Consider the following 16,770-nt stretch of genomic DNA (forward strand, 5'->3'; position numbering starts at 1 on the left):
GGTGTGGGAAAGCGCTGGAGGCGTGAGGGGAGAGAAGGGCGCGCTGGCGGTGAGCCTCGCAGCTGGCCTGGGTGAGCGCCCCCCGATTTGGCGTGGAGATCACTCACGGTACCTTTTTCCTTAACTCGCAGTGTTTGCACATGTGGTGGCATCAGGTGCGGGTTTTGTGGCGGATCTAGATGAGTCGTAAGTACTGGGGTGTCTGGCCTTATTACTTAAGTGTTGTTTGCCTTTTTGCGGGGGGTGTGTGTGTGTGTGATTCCAGACTGACCACTCACTGTGTGCGGAGTGCGGTTGTCAAGAAAGCTCCGCTGAAAAAGTTTGTCATCTTCTTAGCAGGAACAGGAGGTCTGTGGCCTGTATTAAGTAGGTGCATTTTAGGAAGCTGAGGAACACTTTAATTTAGCAATATTTTTTTAAAGCTGTCATCAGGGGTGCTGTTGTCAAAACCGTTCTCAGACTTCCTTGCTCTTTCCTGTTTTTTGGTAGAGTAAATATATTGGTGGATAGATGCCTGCCCTAAATAAAAGCTGATTGCATTTAACCAAATCCTTCATTAGAGTTTGCTGCGTAGCTGCCACAAGGAGTTGGGAGAATGAGTAAAAGTCCATTCATGCATGGCCAGAAACGGAAGAAAGAAGGCAGCCTACAGGGCTAGTTCATGGCTGCTTGAAGTGCCAATTATGTTCCAGTGTAAAAATGTGCCTTTACAGCAGATTTAGTTCCGAGACTGTGGCGGTGTTGAAATGCATAGTCCTGCCCTTAACTTGGTTGTGTAGTGTCATTGTGTACTGCCTTGCTTTAGCAGTTTGATGGCTAGATACTTGCTGTTCCCAGTAGAATCTAACTTTCCAAAAATGAATTTATTTTTTTTTTGTCAGGTTAGCAGGTTGACCTAAAGTGCTACAGTGCAGGACGATTATTAAAATTGAAATAGAAGGTATAGAAAATACTAGCTGACAGGGGAAAAGAAGGTGGCATTAGATGGCTGCTTTATGATAAATTTAAGCCAGTCAAAGATGGTGTTTTCATGAGGATTCAGTCCGTGATAAATTGCATCATAGAGCTAAGCAGTCAGAAAACCATTCACTTTTTCACCATATTGCTTATTCAGCTGGAGCAGATAATCAGAGGATGAAATGAGGTGTGGTGGAATTGTGGGGGAGGGAATGGGAATGTATGGAAGGGGTACTGAAGGGAGATACATCAGCATATCTGACTGGTGTTTAAAGCGTTGTGAAAAAGCAGCTGAAGCAGAGGAACTGCTTGGACTTGATTTTCAAAGCTTGTTTTTTGAAGCATGCCTCAAATTTTCAGGGACTGAAGATAAAGAGGCTAAGTTAACAAAATAGAGTGTATCTGTGCTCCTACATCACGTTCACGTAACATGTTTCCACAGGTGTAAATTTAAATGTAATTGCTGTTTTGGAGTGAAGCAGCATAATTCTGTAGTCACGTAACTTCTTTGAAATAGCTGGTTAAAGAAAATCTTATTTTAGAACACTTGGATTTTTCAACTACAAAACTATATGGATGCCTATATTTGCAATTGGGAATAAGAATTAAGTGATGAGTTGTTCAGGACAGGTTCTGTTGTTGTTTTTTTTTTTCTTTTTAGCTAATTGGCAAATGGTGAAAAAGGTCAGGAAAACAATTTAAAAAAATTGGGAACAGTGACTGGTGAAAGCTTGAAGTTTTCCATTTTATAGATACCTAAACATTATGGAGTTTTTGCTGTTGCTGAAAACTTTGTGTTTTATTTGAATTTTGGTAGTTGTGAACAACACGTGCTAGCATGAGGTGCAGGTCCCTTTGCCAACCTTACAGGGTATAGAAAAACAAGTAGCAGAGGAAGAACTAACAGAGGTGCAAGTTACCCAGCACCACCCAACTGGGCTGTGGAAGGGATGCAAAATAAAAACTATGGTTCCTGCCGGCTTATGCTGATCGAACTGCTGGCTGCCTCAGATCAGTACTCATCTTGCGATGTTTGCTGACTTGTTCAAGTGTGATAGCAAAGCAGATAAGTAACCTGACTAAAAAAGGAAATATTTTTCTGTCTGTGAGGATGCATTGATGGCTCAACCCAGGATCAGAAGCATCAGAAGTGGTGCAAGGGGGTGAGAAGGGAGACGAAGAGGAATAGAAACAACAGCTGGGTTGGTTTAAGGCCCTTGGAATTGTGACCTTGGTATTCAGTTTTGCTTTATGCTGGTTTCTTTTAACCATTTAATGATTAAGTGGCGTGCATGGATTAAGTGAAGGCTGAAGCAACATTTGGTCTTGTAGTGACAAATATTGGGAAGTTGTATGTATTTGAGACAAATAATTTTGATTCAAGGATATGCAACACCTATGTAATTTTTCCACCAGTATGATTGTGCCTGTGTCAGCTGATAGAGAGAGGATTGCATAGGACAGTTAAAGAGAGCCACTGAAATTTTATGCTCGGAAATGTACTTACAGGGCATAGAAACAGTACCTTCAGAAAATTATTGAATACCTATTTGTACAGAGATTTCCATTTTTTTTCAACAGTAAAGAAGTAAAGTAAGAACTTTCTTAATATCGTCTAATAATTTAATCATTGACATTACCAAAACTAGACTGAGTTTAGATAGTTGGTTTTTGCCACACTTCAGATTTTAGTTTCTGTGGAAGTTGATTAAATAGGGGCTTGTAAATGAGTGATACAACTTGAAATTTATTATTGTAAAAACTATAGTATTTTTTTATAATATCTTAAGCCAAAGTTATTAAAGTACATTGGAATATTCTGCCTCCAGATGTTTCCTTTCTTTCCCTCTTTTCCTTGCTGTCTACTGGTTTTGTAAGATTTCAGCCTACCTTTCTCAGTGCTTTAATGTTCTTTGCAATCTCCCGTAACAATCATACTGTGGCAGGGGAAGGAGAACATTTCATTGTAAATTCTTCTTTTATATTCTAAATTGAAGCACGGCACAGAATCTGATGATTCAGTCGTTGCTTTCTGCCTCTTGCATCATAACCAGTTATTTGACATTGTAATTGGAAGTTAGCTGGAGCTTCATTAGAGTTCTCAAGAGATGCTAGACTCTAATTCTTTCATTAGCTCTGTAGCACTTAGTGGTGAAGTAAATTTTTAGTAAGGTGGTCGACTAAGCAATTTTATGACTTAAAAATGCTTATTTCCTGTAGCAGTTTTATGTTAATCACTGCAAATACTTTTTCTGCTGTACAAGCACTGCAACCTTGGTATGCCATCGATAAAAGAAAAAAGGCTTGAATTTACCAGTGAAATGCTGCAATTCTAAGTTTCAAACACTCAGCTTTATAATTAGATAATGATTTCTGAATTATTTCTTTCAAACAGTAGGCCAGCGTAAGCATTAGTATTTCTTCAGGACTGTTATGGACCATTACAAAACTATTAATCTTTAAATTAAATATTATAAATGTTTTCTGATTCTGCTTACTGTCTGTGAGCATGCTGTATATTGGGAATTGATGAGTTGGGCTATAGCTTCTATTAATTGGATCTTAACTTAGAATGTAGATCAGACACTGTGTATTTATGTATATATTAATCTTTTACAATAAGAGTGTTACAATAAGAATGTTGTATAATGTATTTTATAGCATGTGATATTACTCCTAGTTCTAGTCACTTTTACGAAGCCTATCTTTTACAAAACCAAACCTTACATTAAAGTTCTGGCTTATTTAATTCTCAATGTAGAAGTAGTTAAGTAATGCAATAAGTTATATGATCTTGTAGTGACAATAGTTCAGTGAAATGTGTAAACAACATTTCAGGAGGTACTAAGGAACTTTGATTTATCATGTTCTATTTTTGTTTTAGAGGTTTTAGCATTTAGTGACAGATTTACAGTTAATAAAGCTAGTCAGTTCAATAAGATGTCATTTGTCTAGCGTTACGAGTATTCAGTAGTACCTGTGTATCTCTGTTTTCTATCAATAACTTGAACATTTTTATTCCAATAAGTTGGTTTGTTGTGTGCAGCTTTGATAAAAGCATACTGACGCACCTGTAGTAGAATGTTGAAGGGGGTGGAACTAAAATTGCTTTGCGTGTTAATGTTGAAGATGGTTTAGTTAGTCTACGTTCAGTAAAGCGAAGATTAACAGTGTAAACCAATGCTCTAAGAGTCTGTATTAGTTGATCTATAAAAATGCAACATTTTCTAAACAGTCAATGACAATATTTAATATAACTAGACAGCTGCAAAATATTCCTTCCCCTTAGATTACATATCCTAATCAAATATCTTTTGTGTGTGTTGGTATGTTTCCTGATTTCTTACTATTTTTCTGGGGTTTTTTTTGTTGATTATTTTTTTTTGTCTGTCTTGGCAAATAGTTGGTACAACTGTGTATGTAGTATCACGTGCAGGGGCAATCTTAATACTGAAAACCAACAATTTCCTCCTTTCCCCCACCCCCAAGAGAGAAACAAAACAGAATTCTTGTATCTATAGTTTTATATCAACTTAATTGTATACTTTGCCTGTTTCACACATGCACTTCACTTATTTATTTTCAGATATAGCATATATTGATTTCATTTTTTTCCTCTCCTAGGTTTAAAGAAAACCGTAAAGATGATATTTGGCTTGTAGATGTGAGTATATGAGAAGAATGGGAAGACCTGCTAGTGGAAATCAAAACACAAAATGTACAATGCTACACTCTGTAGTAAGGCTGCTTCATCATTTGGAAAATCGTTTGTACATGCTGCAGAAAAATTACGTGACAGTAATTCTTCTGACAGGGTAGATAAGCAATCTCTGTATTGTTCAGGAGGAATCAGGAATTAGACAGACTACTGGATGCAGACAGGCTTCATCCTATATTCTACAGTCCTTAAAAAAAGAAAGCAGATTACCTAACACTTACAATCAGTGGATGATAACCTCTGTTTAGAATTTTTACAACTCAATTCTCTAGTTATAACAGCTAATTTGTGTTCTAGGTGTTTAGCACTACAACCTCAAATATATGAGAAGCTTCTTTTGCTTTTCTAACATATTTGGAAAGATTCAGTGCTCCTTATTTTAGAGGCAATTACTAAAAAGAATTATGAAAAAGATTGAGCTTGTTTGTCAATGGGATAAAATTCTTTTTAGCTTACCCAAATACAAATTGTAATTCCCAAATTGTATCATTCAGATTTGTGATTCTTGAGTGGGTTAAACTATATATGCTGATTCAGAATTGATCAGTAACATATAGGAAAACAAAATTCAACCTTGTCAAGTTATGACCGGTTCTTATACCAAAACATATATATCTTCCCTATTAATTTCACTGAGGTGTTGGAGCAAGACGTAGGCAGAAAGATGAAATGAAGTGTCTCAGCTCTGCTTGGCCCTGAGAAAATGGGATCAATTTTACAATGTGCTTGTATAAAAGTTTTTGCTGAAAAACTGAAATCCAAAGTGCATCTTGGGGAAGTATACGTATATAACACACACATATATATAGTCCTTCCTTTCAACGAATAGTGTTCCCCTATTGGCAAATAAATTTGTATTCCTGTATAGATTGGTTACATGGTCTTTTAACTTGCAAAAAAAAGAGGAAAATACTCCAAAAGAGAGTAAAAAAAAAGTATTACCACATAGTTTATTTTTAAATCAGCAATTGTATAATAGTACAGCAATTGAATGTATTCTTTTCAAATTTATGCTTTCTTATTAAAAGTAGCACCAAATCATAAAAGCTCTGTCACTCCAGCTTTATAATTAACTTGCAGTTTTATTAAGACTTGAAGAACACCACAACTGAAAAATAAACCTTGCTAATGTATTTGAGGGTTAATCATAGAATCAACTTTTCATTAACTTTTTTTTTTTTCCTAAACCAAATGCATTTTCGTCTCAGTTTTACGCACCTTGGTGTGGCCACTGCAAGAAACTGGAGCCTGTGTGGAATGAAGTGGGTATGGAAATGAAAAACATGGGCTCTCCAGTAAAAGTTGGGAAAATGGATGCAACTTCCTTTTCTAGTAAGTATGGTTTGGTTAGGGGTAATTTCATGACAGACTTTGTTTTGAAACTGTTCTTAATTTTTTTCATTAGTCATTCTTGTGTGCTGTGTCACAGCAAATGTACACAAACTGTCATTGGAGAAGAATTTCCTGATCTTTTTCTTTTGAAAAGTGACAACATGCTGTAGTATGTGTTTTTTATCACACTTATTTCTGCTTGTGTAGTGAATTCTTCCTGGCAAATGCAAGGTAAAAGCTTTTCAAAGATAAGGTTTTGATACGCTTCTTACAGTACTGTTATACAAGCATCTTTGTGGTGCGTCTCTTGACAGCATCCAATTTTATGTTCCTTATATTACTGTTGGACAAGAGCTTGTGTTCTTGCGGTTACCCTTTTCAGGTAATCAGTCCTGAAGAAGTTACACCAAAAGCCTGCTGAAATCACTGAAGTCATTACATCAGTGTTGAGCCAATTTCTCCCCATGTTTCTCTGTAAATGTCGTCTTGAAGAAGCAATTTCAGCTATTTGAATGCTTTCATTTTTGATGATACCTTTCATAAGTAGTGACCTTTTCCGAGAAAACCCAAAACTTTAGGTATTCGGAGAAATGGTTTGGGTAGACATGAGAGGATTGTTGCATGCTTAACAGTATTTTCTTAACTTTAGTGTACTTGTTTATTGTCTTTACACTTAAATCTATGTTGAACCAGGAGGATATTTAAAAGGGAAGGCATTGGGAGCAGTGGGGCCCAAGTGAGATCTGTATGTGATAAAACTTGTTTAATATATGTAATAATGTTTTTAGTTAATACCCATTAAACTTGATTGTTCAGGATTTATATTTGCATAGAATATTATCCAGGATAGTTTTTTTTCAGCGATACTTCAATTTTTCTCTGCTTACATATAGCAGAGTTTGGTCTTTTGAGATTAAAACGATCTTGTCTCAAACACCAATTTATTGTATGTAGCTTTTTCCGTAAAACAACATAAATTTGGCCTTATGTTTCATCTTAAAGATATTTATTTGCTAAAGAAAATAAGTCTGGAGAATTAAAAGTTTCAAAATAACTTCAAAATTGGGAACAGATTTGGTGGATCTCTAGCTTTCCAGTCGTGTATATCAAATCCTAAATCATATAGATTTTATAAACCCTTACCCTGAAATATTTGCATCTGTCATCCTGATAATAAATATTTGTATTTGGTACCTAGAACAGAAATGGCACTTGGTTTATGTTCTAAAATTCTGTTTTGCCTATTTAAAAATTACTAAAAACTGCAAGGGTTCGTTTGTGCCCTGAAAATATTTTTCTTCTCAGAGTTGTTACCAGTTTTATGAAGAGTAAAGTCCAGTTAATCTTTTGAAATAGTTTCATGCTTTTATTTTGGAAGTGGAAATTTTACAGCATCTAGATATGAAAAGTTCAACTCTGCTTAATGTCTTCCCAATCTAAAGACTCTCTGAAGTCAAAGTAATTCAGTCTTGAGAATATCAGAAGGCAATGGAGCTGGGCACACACGTGTGACTAGGAAGGAATGGTTGGCTCTGCATAGTTTGTGTTCCTAATAGGAATGTGAAGTAGTGTGAAAAATCTGAACTTTGAGTAGCTTGTCGTCAGAGAGCTGAGATCACAGCTGAACGTATAAAACATCCAATAAGCGTTGCCTTTGTGTGGAATGAAGATACAGCAGTTATGTCAACAGAATGGTGACCTGGTGTGGTATCAGTTGAATTTTCATGGGAGTAAGCCTCAGAAGTCCACTGAATGTGATCAGAGATACGTCACACCTGGGGCTAGCATAATTGCTGCTGTTTGCCTATACTGCATTCTTCCTATCAACAAGTGGAGGTGATGGTGTAAGTAAGTCACTTCCATGATGTTGAGAGTATTTTAGTAATCTCTGTGACTGGGATGTTTAAAAAAAAAATATTTAAAAATGTCTGTTTTGTAGTTCTGACTGTGCTCAAGAGGTGTACAAGGAGAAATTAACTGCCTGCAGACAGCTCTTGTAATTGAATGTTCTAATACACATTTTAAAGCATTCTAGTTCTATGTAGTACAGCTATGAGAGAAAAGGATTGGTATCAATGGATCCTAGTATGCATATTTCTTAGCTCAGTCTCACTTGACTAAGATGCTGGTAGGTGAGCTGCTAGTTTTATTTGTAGTTTTGTGCAATTAGGATTTTTGATCCAGGCAAACAACCTTAGAGGCATGATTTCTAAACTATTATTCAGAGCCTTGCAGATGAGTCCTCCCACATCTGCTGCTCCGGCATGTGGTTGGTAGCTTTGGAGTGTTAAAGTATTGAACCTTGGTGCATTTTGAATGCAGGGGCTTCTTTTCACTAGGGAATTGCACAGGCATTGTCAGAATTTTAGACTTGAAGACTACTTAGTTTAACTTTTGGAAAACACTGATTGACTGTAAAGTGTAGGTTAAGGTGGCAGTTGCTATGTTCACAACTGGAAGGATGGTTGCAAATTGTACTCCTCGAATTGATGGGCGCAAGATACAAGGTTTTAAACAAGTGTGAGGTGGGGGGAAAACAATCTGCAATTATCCTACTTTTTACCAGTTTAATAAGCAGTAGGTAAGAAACTGATTGCTTAGAAGTGTCTGTTTCTGGGGAAGTTGGTGACTGTAGACATTTGCCTCTGCAGAATATGCTTTAAAAACTGACTTTTGTAACTATTACTGCACTTTTGTTGTTACCCATGACTGTAGCATGAGTAGGTAATTGTCTTTTATATTTCTTTTAAGCATTAATATTTACTACTCTACATCCATGATGCTTAATTCCTGCCTCTGATATTTTCAGCCAATTGTATGTGCATATTAAATGCATACTACTTTTTGGTGAACACTGTCTATTTAGAGGATTCTCATGCCACTTGAGTTGTGGCATATGAATTGAGAGCCTATGCTGGGACCCTGCGGTACCTCTGAAAGAGGTCCAAAATTTAATGATGTAGCTTCATAAGAGCAGCATACTGAAAGCAAGTAAAGTAATTCATATTGAAATAAGTTGTAGGTTTTTCACTTATTTATGTGGCTTGAATAGTAAATTATTTTTAAAGATTAAGGTAGGAGAGCAAGAAGGTTCTTGGTTCACTTTGGCATTAACTCATTTCTTTCAGGTATTGCATCTGAATTTGGAGTGCGAGGCTATCCAACAATTAAGCTGTAAGTTGATTATTCCCATTGAATTCCTTATTTATCCTAGCACTGATTTAATGACAGGAACTTCCCATTGAATTCCTTAGTTATCTATCCTAGCACTGATTTAATGACAGGAAAAAAAAAAAGTGCTCTCTACTTAAAAATCCTAAACAAGCAAACAAACAAAAAGCTCCAAAACCACCAAACAAACAGAAATACTCCCATTTCATTCTGACATTATCTTTGATTTCTACTGGACTGTTTTGCTTTGAAAATCAGTAATATCAAGCTTGTTACTTACAAACAGAACTCTTAATGGCAGGTTAGCAAATTTGGAACTCATTTAACTGCTGTTTTCTACGCAACTCTGTAAAAGTATGTGTATATAAATATGTATATGAAGTGTGTGTGTATATATTGAATTGTTATTATTTAAAGGAATTTCATGCACCAATTGATTTGACACCTTAAAAGTGATCCAGGCAGTAAGTGCATACCTGAGTCTTCCTGTTAACTTTTCTGAGTTGCTGATTGCATTTTCTTGTTTTTAATTACCTCTCTCTTCTCTTCAGTGTATGCGAAATTCTTATGTAAATGACAGTAGCGGTTATTGTACAGGGTGAAGCACCAGCGCAGTTGTTTGACAAGAGAAGTATATGTAGATTTTTTTTCTTCACATAGTTTAAAAAAATAAATCAATGGAAGACAACATTTATAGGAAAATATCAATCCCTATGGTATTATGTGTACTTACTCATAACACATATAGTATATAGTCCAGTACAAGGTCATGTTTCGTAAAGTAATTTTGAGTACTTTTTACTATGAACATACTGGGTTTGTTAGCAGGTTATTGTTTAAGCAAATAGTATTCATGATATATTATACATAATAAATCTTGTCAAGATAGTTTTCTTAAAACGTGGCAGAGACATTCAGCTTATTACTCTTTAAGGACAGAAAAACTTTATTGGTGTAGAGGCATGGAAAATTAGTTTTATGATTGTTGGTTTTGTTGTTTTTTTTTTTTTTCCTGTCAGTTTCCTAAACCTATATGGATTCAGAGAAAGCCTGTTAGAAGTAGTAAACCTACTGGAATATTCTTATAATGCAAGCGTGCTGTATCCCCTGTCAGCAGAGTACAGTAAACTGACCAATACTTTATGGAAGCTTAATTTAGTACATAAATTCAGAAGAATTTGCAGGTCATTTGATACTTTTCCATTATAGAAAAGCATTAAAGAAGTTTGTGTTTATCTTTTACAAGGACTAATCCCTAGGTGGTATAACTGCTGAATGTTTGGGGTTTGGTTTGGGGGTGTGTTTTTTTTGTGTGATTATAAGCAGATGTTGCAAATGATCTGTGTGTTTACAAAGTAGATGACTGCTGTGCACTAGAAAAATATAATTGTAAAAGAAAGTTAATTATTCTTAAAAGCCAGTAAATCAGATATTGTGTAAATAAGATTTTACTCCATAGTTGGGTTGTATTGCATTATTGAGTTTTATATATTGCTGACCACTTCTTTTACCCAACTATTTGAAAAATTATCTTGCTTGTTGCTTGCTAAAAGGTGACTGTAATAAACATGTGAAGATTGAGTAATTCTACATGTTCAGATATGGTTTAGTTGATTTCAATTCTGTTTTCCTTTGTCTTTTCTATTTATCTAGCTTGAAAGGTGACTTGGCATACAACTATAGAGGACCTAGAACTAAAGATGATATAGTTGAATTTGCTAATAGAGTAGCAGGGTAAGTGTACTCTTCTGTGAGACTGGTTCTGGTCACTTAAAATTTCTGTAGGATTTTGAGGTGGGCCAAAATTAAATCTATTTATAAAAGAACAAGACGTTGACATGAAGTTAAAATCAGTAATCTTTGGGGAGAAAGAATCCTTTTTCTTTCCTTCATTCTTAGATACAATTACGAAGCATTCACATAGGTACATAATGTTAATTGTTCAGAATTCTGTAGTTTAGGAATATCAGTAATCTCTAGTAATTTACCAGAATTTTGTGGGATTATTTATTTCTAAGACCACATTTTCTAATTGCTGTGCTTACATTCAGAATTTCTCTTCCAAACGATTGAGATCTTATTGTGGCTTTTCACTGTAAAAAGAGGGCTTATAAGAAAGACAGAGCCTTTTTGTCAGGGCCTGTGCTGACAGGATAAGGGGAAACAGTTTTAAACTGAAAGAGAGTAGATTCAGATTGCATATAAGGAATACATTTTTTGGTATAAAGGTGGTGAGAGACTGGAACAGGTTGCCCAGGGAAGTTGTGGGTGCCCCATCCCTGGAAGTGTTCGAGGCCAGGCTGGATGGGGCTTTGAGCAAGCTGATCTAGTGGGAGGTGTCCCTGCCCATGGCAGGGGGGTTGGAATTAAATGATCTCTAAGGTCCCTTCCAACCCAACCCAATCTGTGATCCTGTGGTCAGTAAATGGCATGCATGTTTACATCATAGCAGCCTTTTGTGCTAAGATATTAGTTTCAAATTTAAGTGTGCTATGTGAGGAATGTAACAAGTTTATTTTGGGGGGATTTTTAGTGTTTTTGCTTTTAGTTGAAACTGAAATAAATTTAAAAAATAAGTTAATTTGCATTGGGGAATTTAGTTTAAAAAAAAAACAAACAACAAAACAAAACACAAAACTACATGGCATTTTCTTGGGTATTTTTATTTGTTTGGGTTTTGCAGCTTGCAGCAACTGAGATTTTTCTTTCTCTTTTTTTCGTTTCTTCCCCCAGACCTCTTATCAGGCCACTTCCTAGCCAGCATATGTTTGAGCATGTGCAAAAGAGACATCGTGTACTTTTTGTGTATGTTGGTGGTGAATCTCCTTTAAAGGTTTGAAGCTTGATTAAATTAAATTATTCTTTTGGCTATTCACAGATGTAGTTTAAAATATCTTCTAAAAGACTGAAGCGCATGCTTGTAATAAATTCTCATTTTTTTTATGTTTATTGAAGTGTTTTTACAATCTTGTGTCATAACTATATTTTCTAATTATTCTTTGAAGATAGGGTATGTCACAAAACTTTTGTCTGAAGCATACTAAAAGTTCAGAAATTAAAAAGCATTGTTTATATTTTTGCAGGAAAAATACATTGAAGTTGCTTCAGAACTAATAGTTTATACATACTTTTTTTCTGCCTCAGAAGATGTGCTGCCTGAGGTAAGCTGTTTCGTTTCCTGCTGTTTCTTGCAGAAATTGTATAGTTCTCCTCATATGTATTTTGGCTATTTTGGTGGCGCAGAGTTGAATTCTTACAATGTATTTGGCTTTGATAAATTTCAAACTAATTGCACTGAAATGTTTAACTTTTGAGTCTATATGGTTAAAGAATACAAACTAAGTTTCAGTCTGTCATTGCTTTGTATTGGCCAAATTACTTCTTCAGTCATGTTAATAAAATTAAACAGAAGATATGCAGAACTCAATGTGGACCATACAACGTGCTCAAGAAGGTAGATACTTTTATTTTTAGCCAACGCAAAGCTCTTGTTGCTCCTGATAGCCCTTTCACCAACCACTTTTCTAACTAGTTTGAGGGTCTGTGGCATGGAATACCACTGGTTCCCTAATAATCAGAGAAGTTAAAAGGTAAGTTATTTTCACCTTGTGCGATACAGCTGATCAAAACATTAGTCTGCCCAGGGATCAACCAACCCAGTCTACTGGCTGCAGAATTCTCATGTGACTCTGCAGAGGATTCTGTAAGAAGGAAATAATTTAGTTAGTCACAAGGGTGGAAAAAATTGCTATTACTGTTGTTAGTCTAACCATTGTTGCTTATGTGTTGAAGCAAAATCAAGAGGCTTTTTTATATATTGTTATCTCCAAGTGGGACCTAAGTCTCCTCTAAGCCTGATAATGCGTGACTTCGATATTAGTTTGGGATTAGCAGAGTGAGAACTAGCATAATTATTTTTTTTTAGGCACCTGTGTGTTCCAGTATCATAAGTAGAGCTTATGATTTCCAAAAGGCTTGTATTAAAAACTACTTCAATTTGAATATTGCTATTTGCACTTCAGCCCCAGCTGAGTAAGAAAAGTAGTGTTCACTTGTGCAGTGGAAATAGTGTAAAAGGCTGGAACTCTTTGAGATTCACAGTGATGTAAGCAGTGAGCTGTTTTCCTCTCCAAATGTAATTTCCCACAAACATCATTTACTGAAGTAGTGATGGTATTCTCTCTACAGAGAGAAGCAAAAATGTAACAAAGTCATTGATTGCTAGTTGTAATGAGGCTTTGCATGACAGTATTCACTGTTAGACTTTGTTTTATCACCTTAGGTAATCTTGTTCCAAGCTTCAGGCATCTTTTGCAAGCCATAAACTGCACGTAGATTGATTTGTCCTTTAAAGATGCTAAACTTTGGTTTGGACAAATAAGAGAATAAAGCATCATCTAGAATTACATTCTTGCTCATTCTTATGAGTTGTTACGTTATAATCCTACTGCTTTTACATTTATTTCCAAGAAGATAATGCAGAATGATTACAGAAGGCATGTCATTTGGAAAAGCACTCATGACACTGTTTTTATGTTTGCCAAACATACCAGCAAATTAGACAATTCGGCCAACTTCATCATGAGAACTAAGGTCATGATACAATCCTTTCTTAACCACAAATGCTATTAGAATTTTAACTGAGAATGGTAGCAAGCAATAAGGAGTAGATGCAGTATGTCTTCTGTGGCAGTTTACTGAAAACATGAGCTTAAGATTATTTTAAGTTCCAAGGGAAAGGTTTCTACACCTTGTAATTTTTTTTTAGTATGTTGCTGACCATGTTAAGTATCATATTTAGGATGGTAACGCACGCATTTGTCTGCCTTAGCTATGTCTTTATATTCCTGTTAGCTTGAGCGACAGGAAATAGCCAAGATTTAATGGGGCATGTTTTTAATGTTACTATTTTTTCTACGATATTATTGACTGTCCATTTAGTAGAAGTAATGGTATGACAAGTATGCTGACAACAGCACAGATTGGAAACAGAGAGCATCATTGATAAAACCCTCAAGTTACGATCTTCTGTCTAAAGTTCACACCTAACCGATAAAATATTCTTCATGCTACTGCAGATACTAGTAAAAATCCTGCTTTATTTACACTTTGAGACCTACCTCTAAAAAAGGCATTTGTGTTGTGTTACTTTTTAATATGCAGAAGCTTATAAATTTGTTTTAGTAAATGTATACAGAAAACATTTAAATGTACTTTGAGATTTTCCTCATAGACTACATTTCCACACTTTCAAGATTTTTTTTGTTTGTTTGTTTAAAAATCTTTTAATCTTCCATGGATTGAGTGAAAACCACTTCTCTTTCAGTATGTGACATTGCCTGAATTGCCTGCTGTTGTGGTTTTCAAAGATGGAACTTACTTTGTTTACGATGGTAAGTAAAAGTGGACATTACCTTAAGGCAAGATATTTAAAGTATATGTGGAGAAACTGGAAGAGTTGGGAGATTTTGAAGGTTTTCTTGGGGTGCTGGGAAATTCCCCAGTTTTATGATATATAACAGCTCCCTCATGAAGGAGAAGAGAAAAATCTAATTACTTCTTCTGGAAAAAAACACATTTGAGAAGGAAGTGATTTTGGCAATACTGAATAGAAGCGATGACATTTGTTTCGTGTTGTCAGTAAGATTTAGCTTCTAATATAGAATTGAGATGGTGTTGAAGGGCCCAGTTTGAGCTTTTTGTGCCTTGGCAATACAGGCCGTATGCTTTCTTAGTACAGCAAGCCTACCTTCAGAAACGGTGAAGGAAGAGGAAACTGATTATGCCTTTATTCCCAATATTAAAATTTGGAGGGCCTTAACTGATAGTTTTGAGCGTATGACTTTCGTATTTGTGTTACTTGCATATTGGTAGTGGGAAAAGATCAGACAGCATACCCTCTCCCTATATGGCTGACAAGGGTGTACTATGCATACATAGAATGGTTGACCATTCAATTTGTTTTTCCCTTCCTGAAAGTGTGTCTCGCAAAAAGAGGTTAAGGAGATGTGGGCTGTTGTCACTGGAGCAGTGGATATGCAGTTTGGGGCTTGATAAACTGCTTTGACTGTCTTGTTCAGGCTGTAGACTGTAGAATGGCTGCCTGAGACTAGTAGTGTTTCCTAACACCGCTGACAACAGTACACCTGTCATTTATATAAAAAATGGATATCCATACATATGGATATCCATATATAAGTACTAAATTACACTCAGGCTATCCTGTACAGCCCATGTCTGTTAGATGCACGTGCACACACGTACTTATATATGCATATAATGGGTTGGCTTATAGATACACTGTTTATTTACAAAAACATCTACTCGTGATTTAGATTGTTTTAAATGCAAGTTTTTACTTTAAGTTGAAAACATAGCACTCAAGATTATTCTGCTGGTTTAATTTCTGATGATCAGTAGTACCACAGAAAAATACTCCAGATGGGCCATCAAGGATACTCTTTGTAATTTCATAGGATGGCTGTACTTGTCTTCCTCTTCAGTCTGTTGCCTTACCAATCATTCTCCAGATAAAAATTCACTCTACAGCCTCCTTGATTTGTATTTGATTTTTTTTTTTTTTTTTAAGTGGGCTTGGAGAAGGAAAGCCTGTCAAAGAGAAACACTTCTGTTTGCTTTTTTCTGTGTGACCTTCTTGCTTTTTCCACACCTTTCAAAACAAACACAAAACTCATAATAACCCAGGTTTCTAATTTACTTTGTAAAAATTTTACTCTTTTATAATGTACTAGAAACATCATAGTAAATCAAACAAGTTATAAAGATGGGGTATAAGAGACTGGATAAGGTTATATGTGCAACTGCTATCATTGGTCAGAAATTTGTAGTGCTCACTGATTAAAAAAAAAGGTCTTGCAAAGTCCATTTCAATGCCCTGGCCTTGTCTGCTGTTTATTTTTGTTTGGGATTTTTTGGGGTTTTTTTTTTTTTTTCCTTCCCCATATCAGGAGAATGGGATATAGGTTTATGGGAAGCTTTTTATGCTTAGAATTGCATGACATTTGTTAACTTGAAGTTAATGATAATTTGTTCTATACAATAGGGTATAAAAGATTTATTTATTTAATGTGCATTTATATGTGTGTGTGTGTATGCATCATATATCTGTTTATATACATTTTTCTTTTTGACTTGTAATTAAGATCTATAATGGTGTTGCTGGTATATGTTAGAATTTGATTCTATACAGGTTAAAGCATCTAGCATCTGAAACTGTAGCCTTCAGTATAACTAGTTCTGAATCGTGGAAATATTTGTTCATTTACACTCACAATGCTGTTAATGCATCTAGTTTATCTTGATTATTTTTTTTTCTGTTTCATTTAATGACTCTTACAAATACTGCTTTCTGTATTTTTGTATCTCTTCACTTGTTTGAAACTTGACCCTACCCTCCATTAAAAGCAGGGATTGAAACTGTTCCTTTCTGCACTGGGTCACAGTTATCTTCTAGAATAGCATGGTTTATCCTTGATTTGAGAAAAAATAGTCATCAAATCAGCTTTTCATGCTTTACTATAACACACTTTTTGGTCAACAATTGAAATTGCTTTAGAAGTTTTAAAACTGAA

At 35.4% G+C, this 16,770-nt stretch overlaps 1 protein-coding gene across 1 annotated transcript in view; it reads left to right on the top strand.

The window, feature by feature from the left end:
- TMX3 (thioredoxin-related transmembrane protein 3) overlaps positions 1-16,770 on the top strand; it is a 36,926-nt gene that overhangs the window by 9,784 nt on the left and 10,372 nt on the right. Inside the window, exons 2-9 of the mRNA XM_009889078.1 lie at positions 132-186; positions 4,582-4,621; positions 5,884-6,007; positions 9,136-9,181; positions 10,832-10,912; positions 11,912-12,011; positions 12,262-12,339; positions 14,505-14,571. Of these exons, the coding sequence (XP_009887380.1) occupies positions 132-186; positions 4,582-4,621; positions 5,884-6,007; positions 9,136-9,181; positions 10,832-10,912; positions 11,912-12,011; positions 12,262-12,339; positions 14,505-14,571 (591 nt within the window). The remainder of the gene's footprint in view (positions 1-131; positions 187-4,581; positions 4,622-5,883; positions 6,008-9,135; positions 9,182-10,831; positions 10,913-11,911; positions 12,012-12,261; positions 12,340-14,504; positions 14,572-16,770) is intronic.

This window comes from Charadrius vociferus, unplaced genomic scaffold (genome assembly GCF_000708025.1).
Source record: "Charadrius vociferus isolate BGI_N301 unplaced genomic scaffold, ASM70802v2 scaffold65, whole genome shotgun sequence".
In the NCBI taxonomy this organism is placed as follows: Eukaryota; Metazoa; Chordata; class Aves; order Charadriiformes; family Charadriidae; genus Charadrius; species Charadrius vociferus.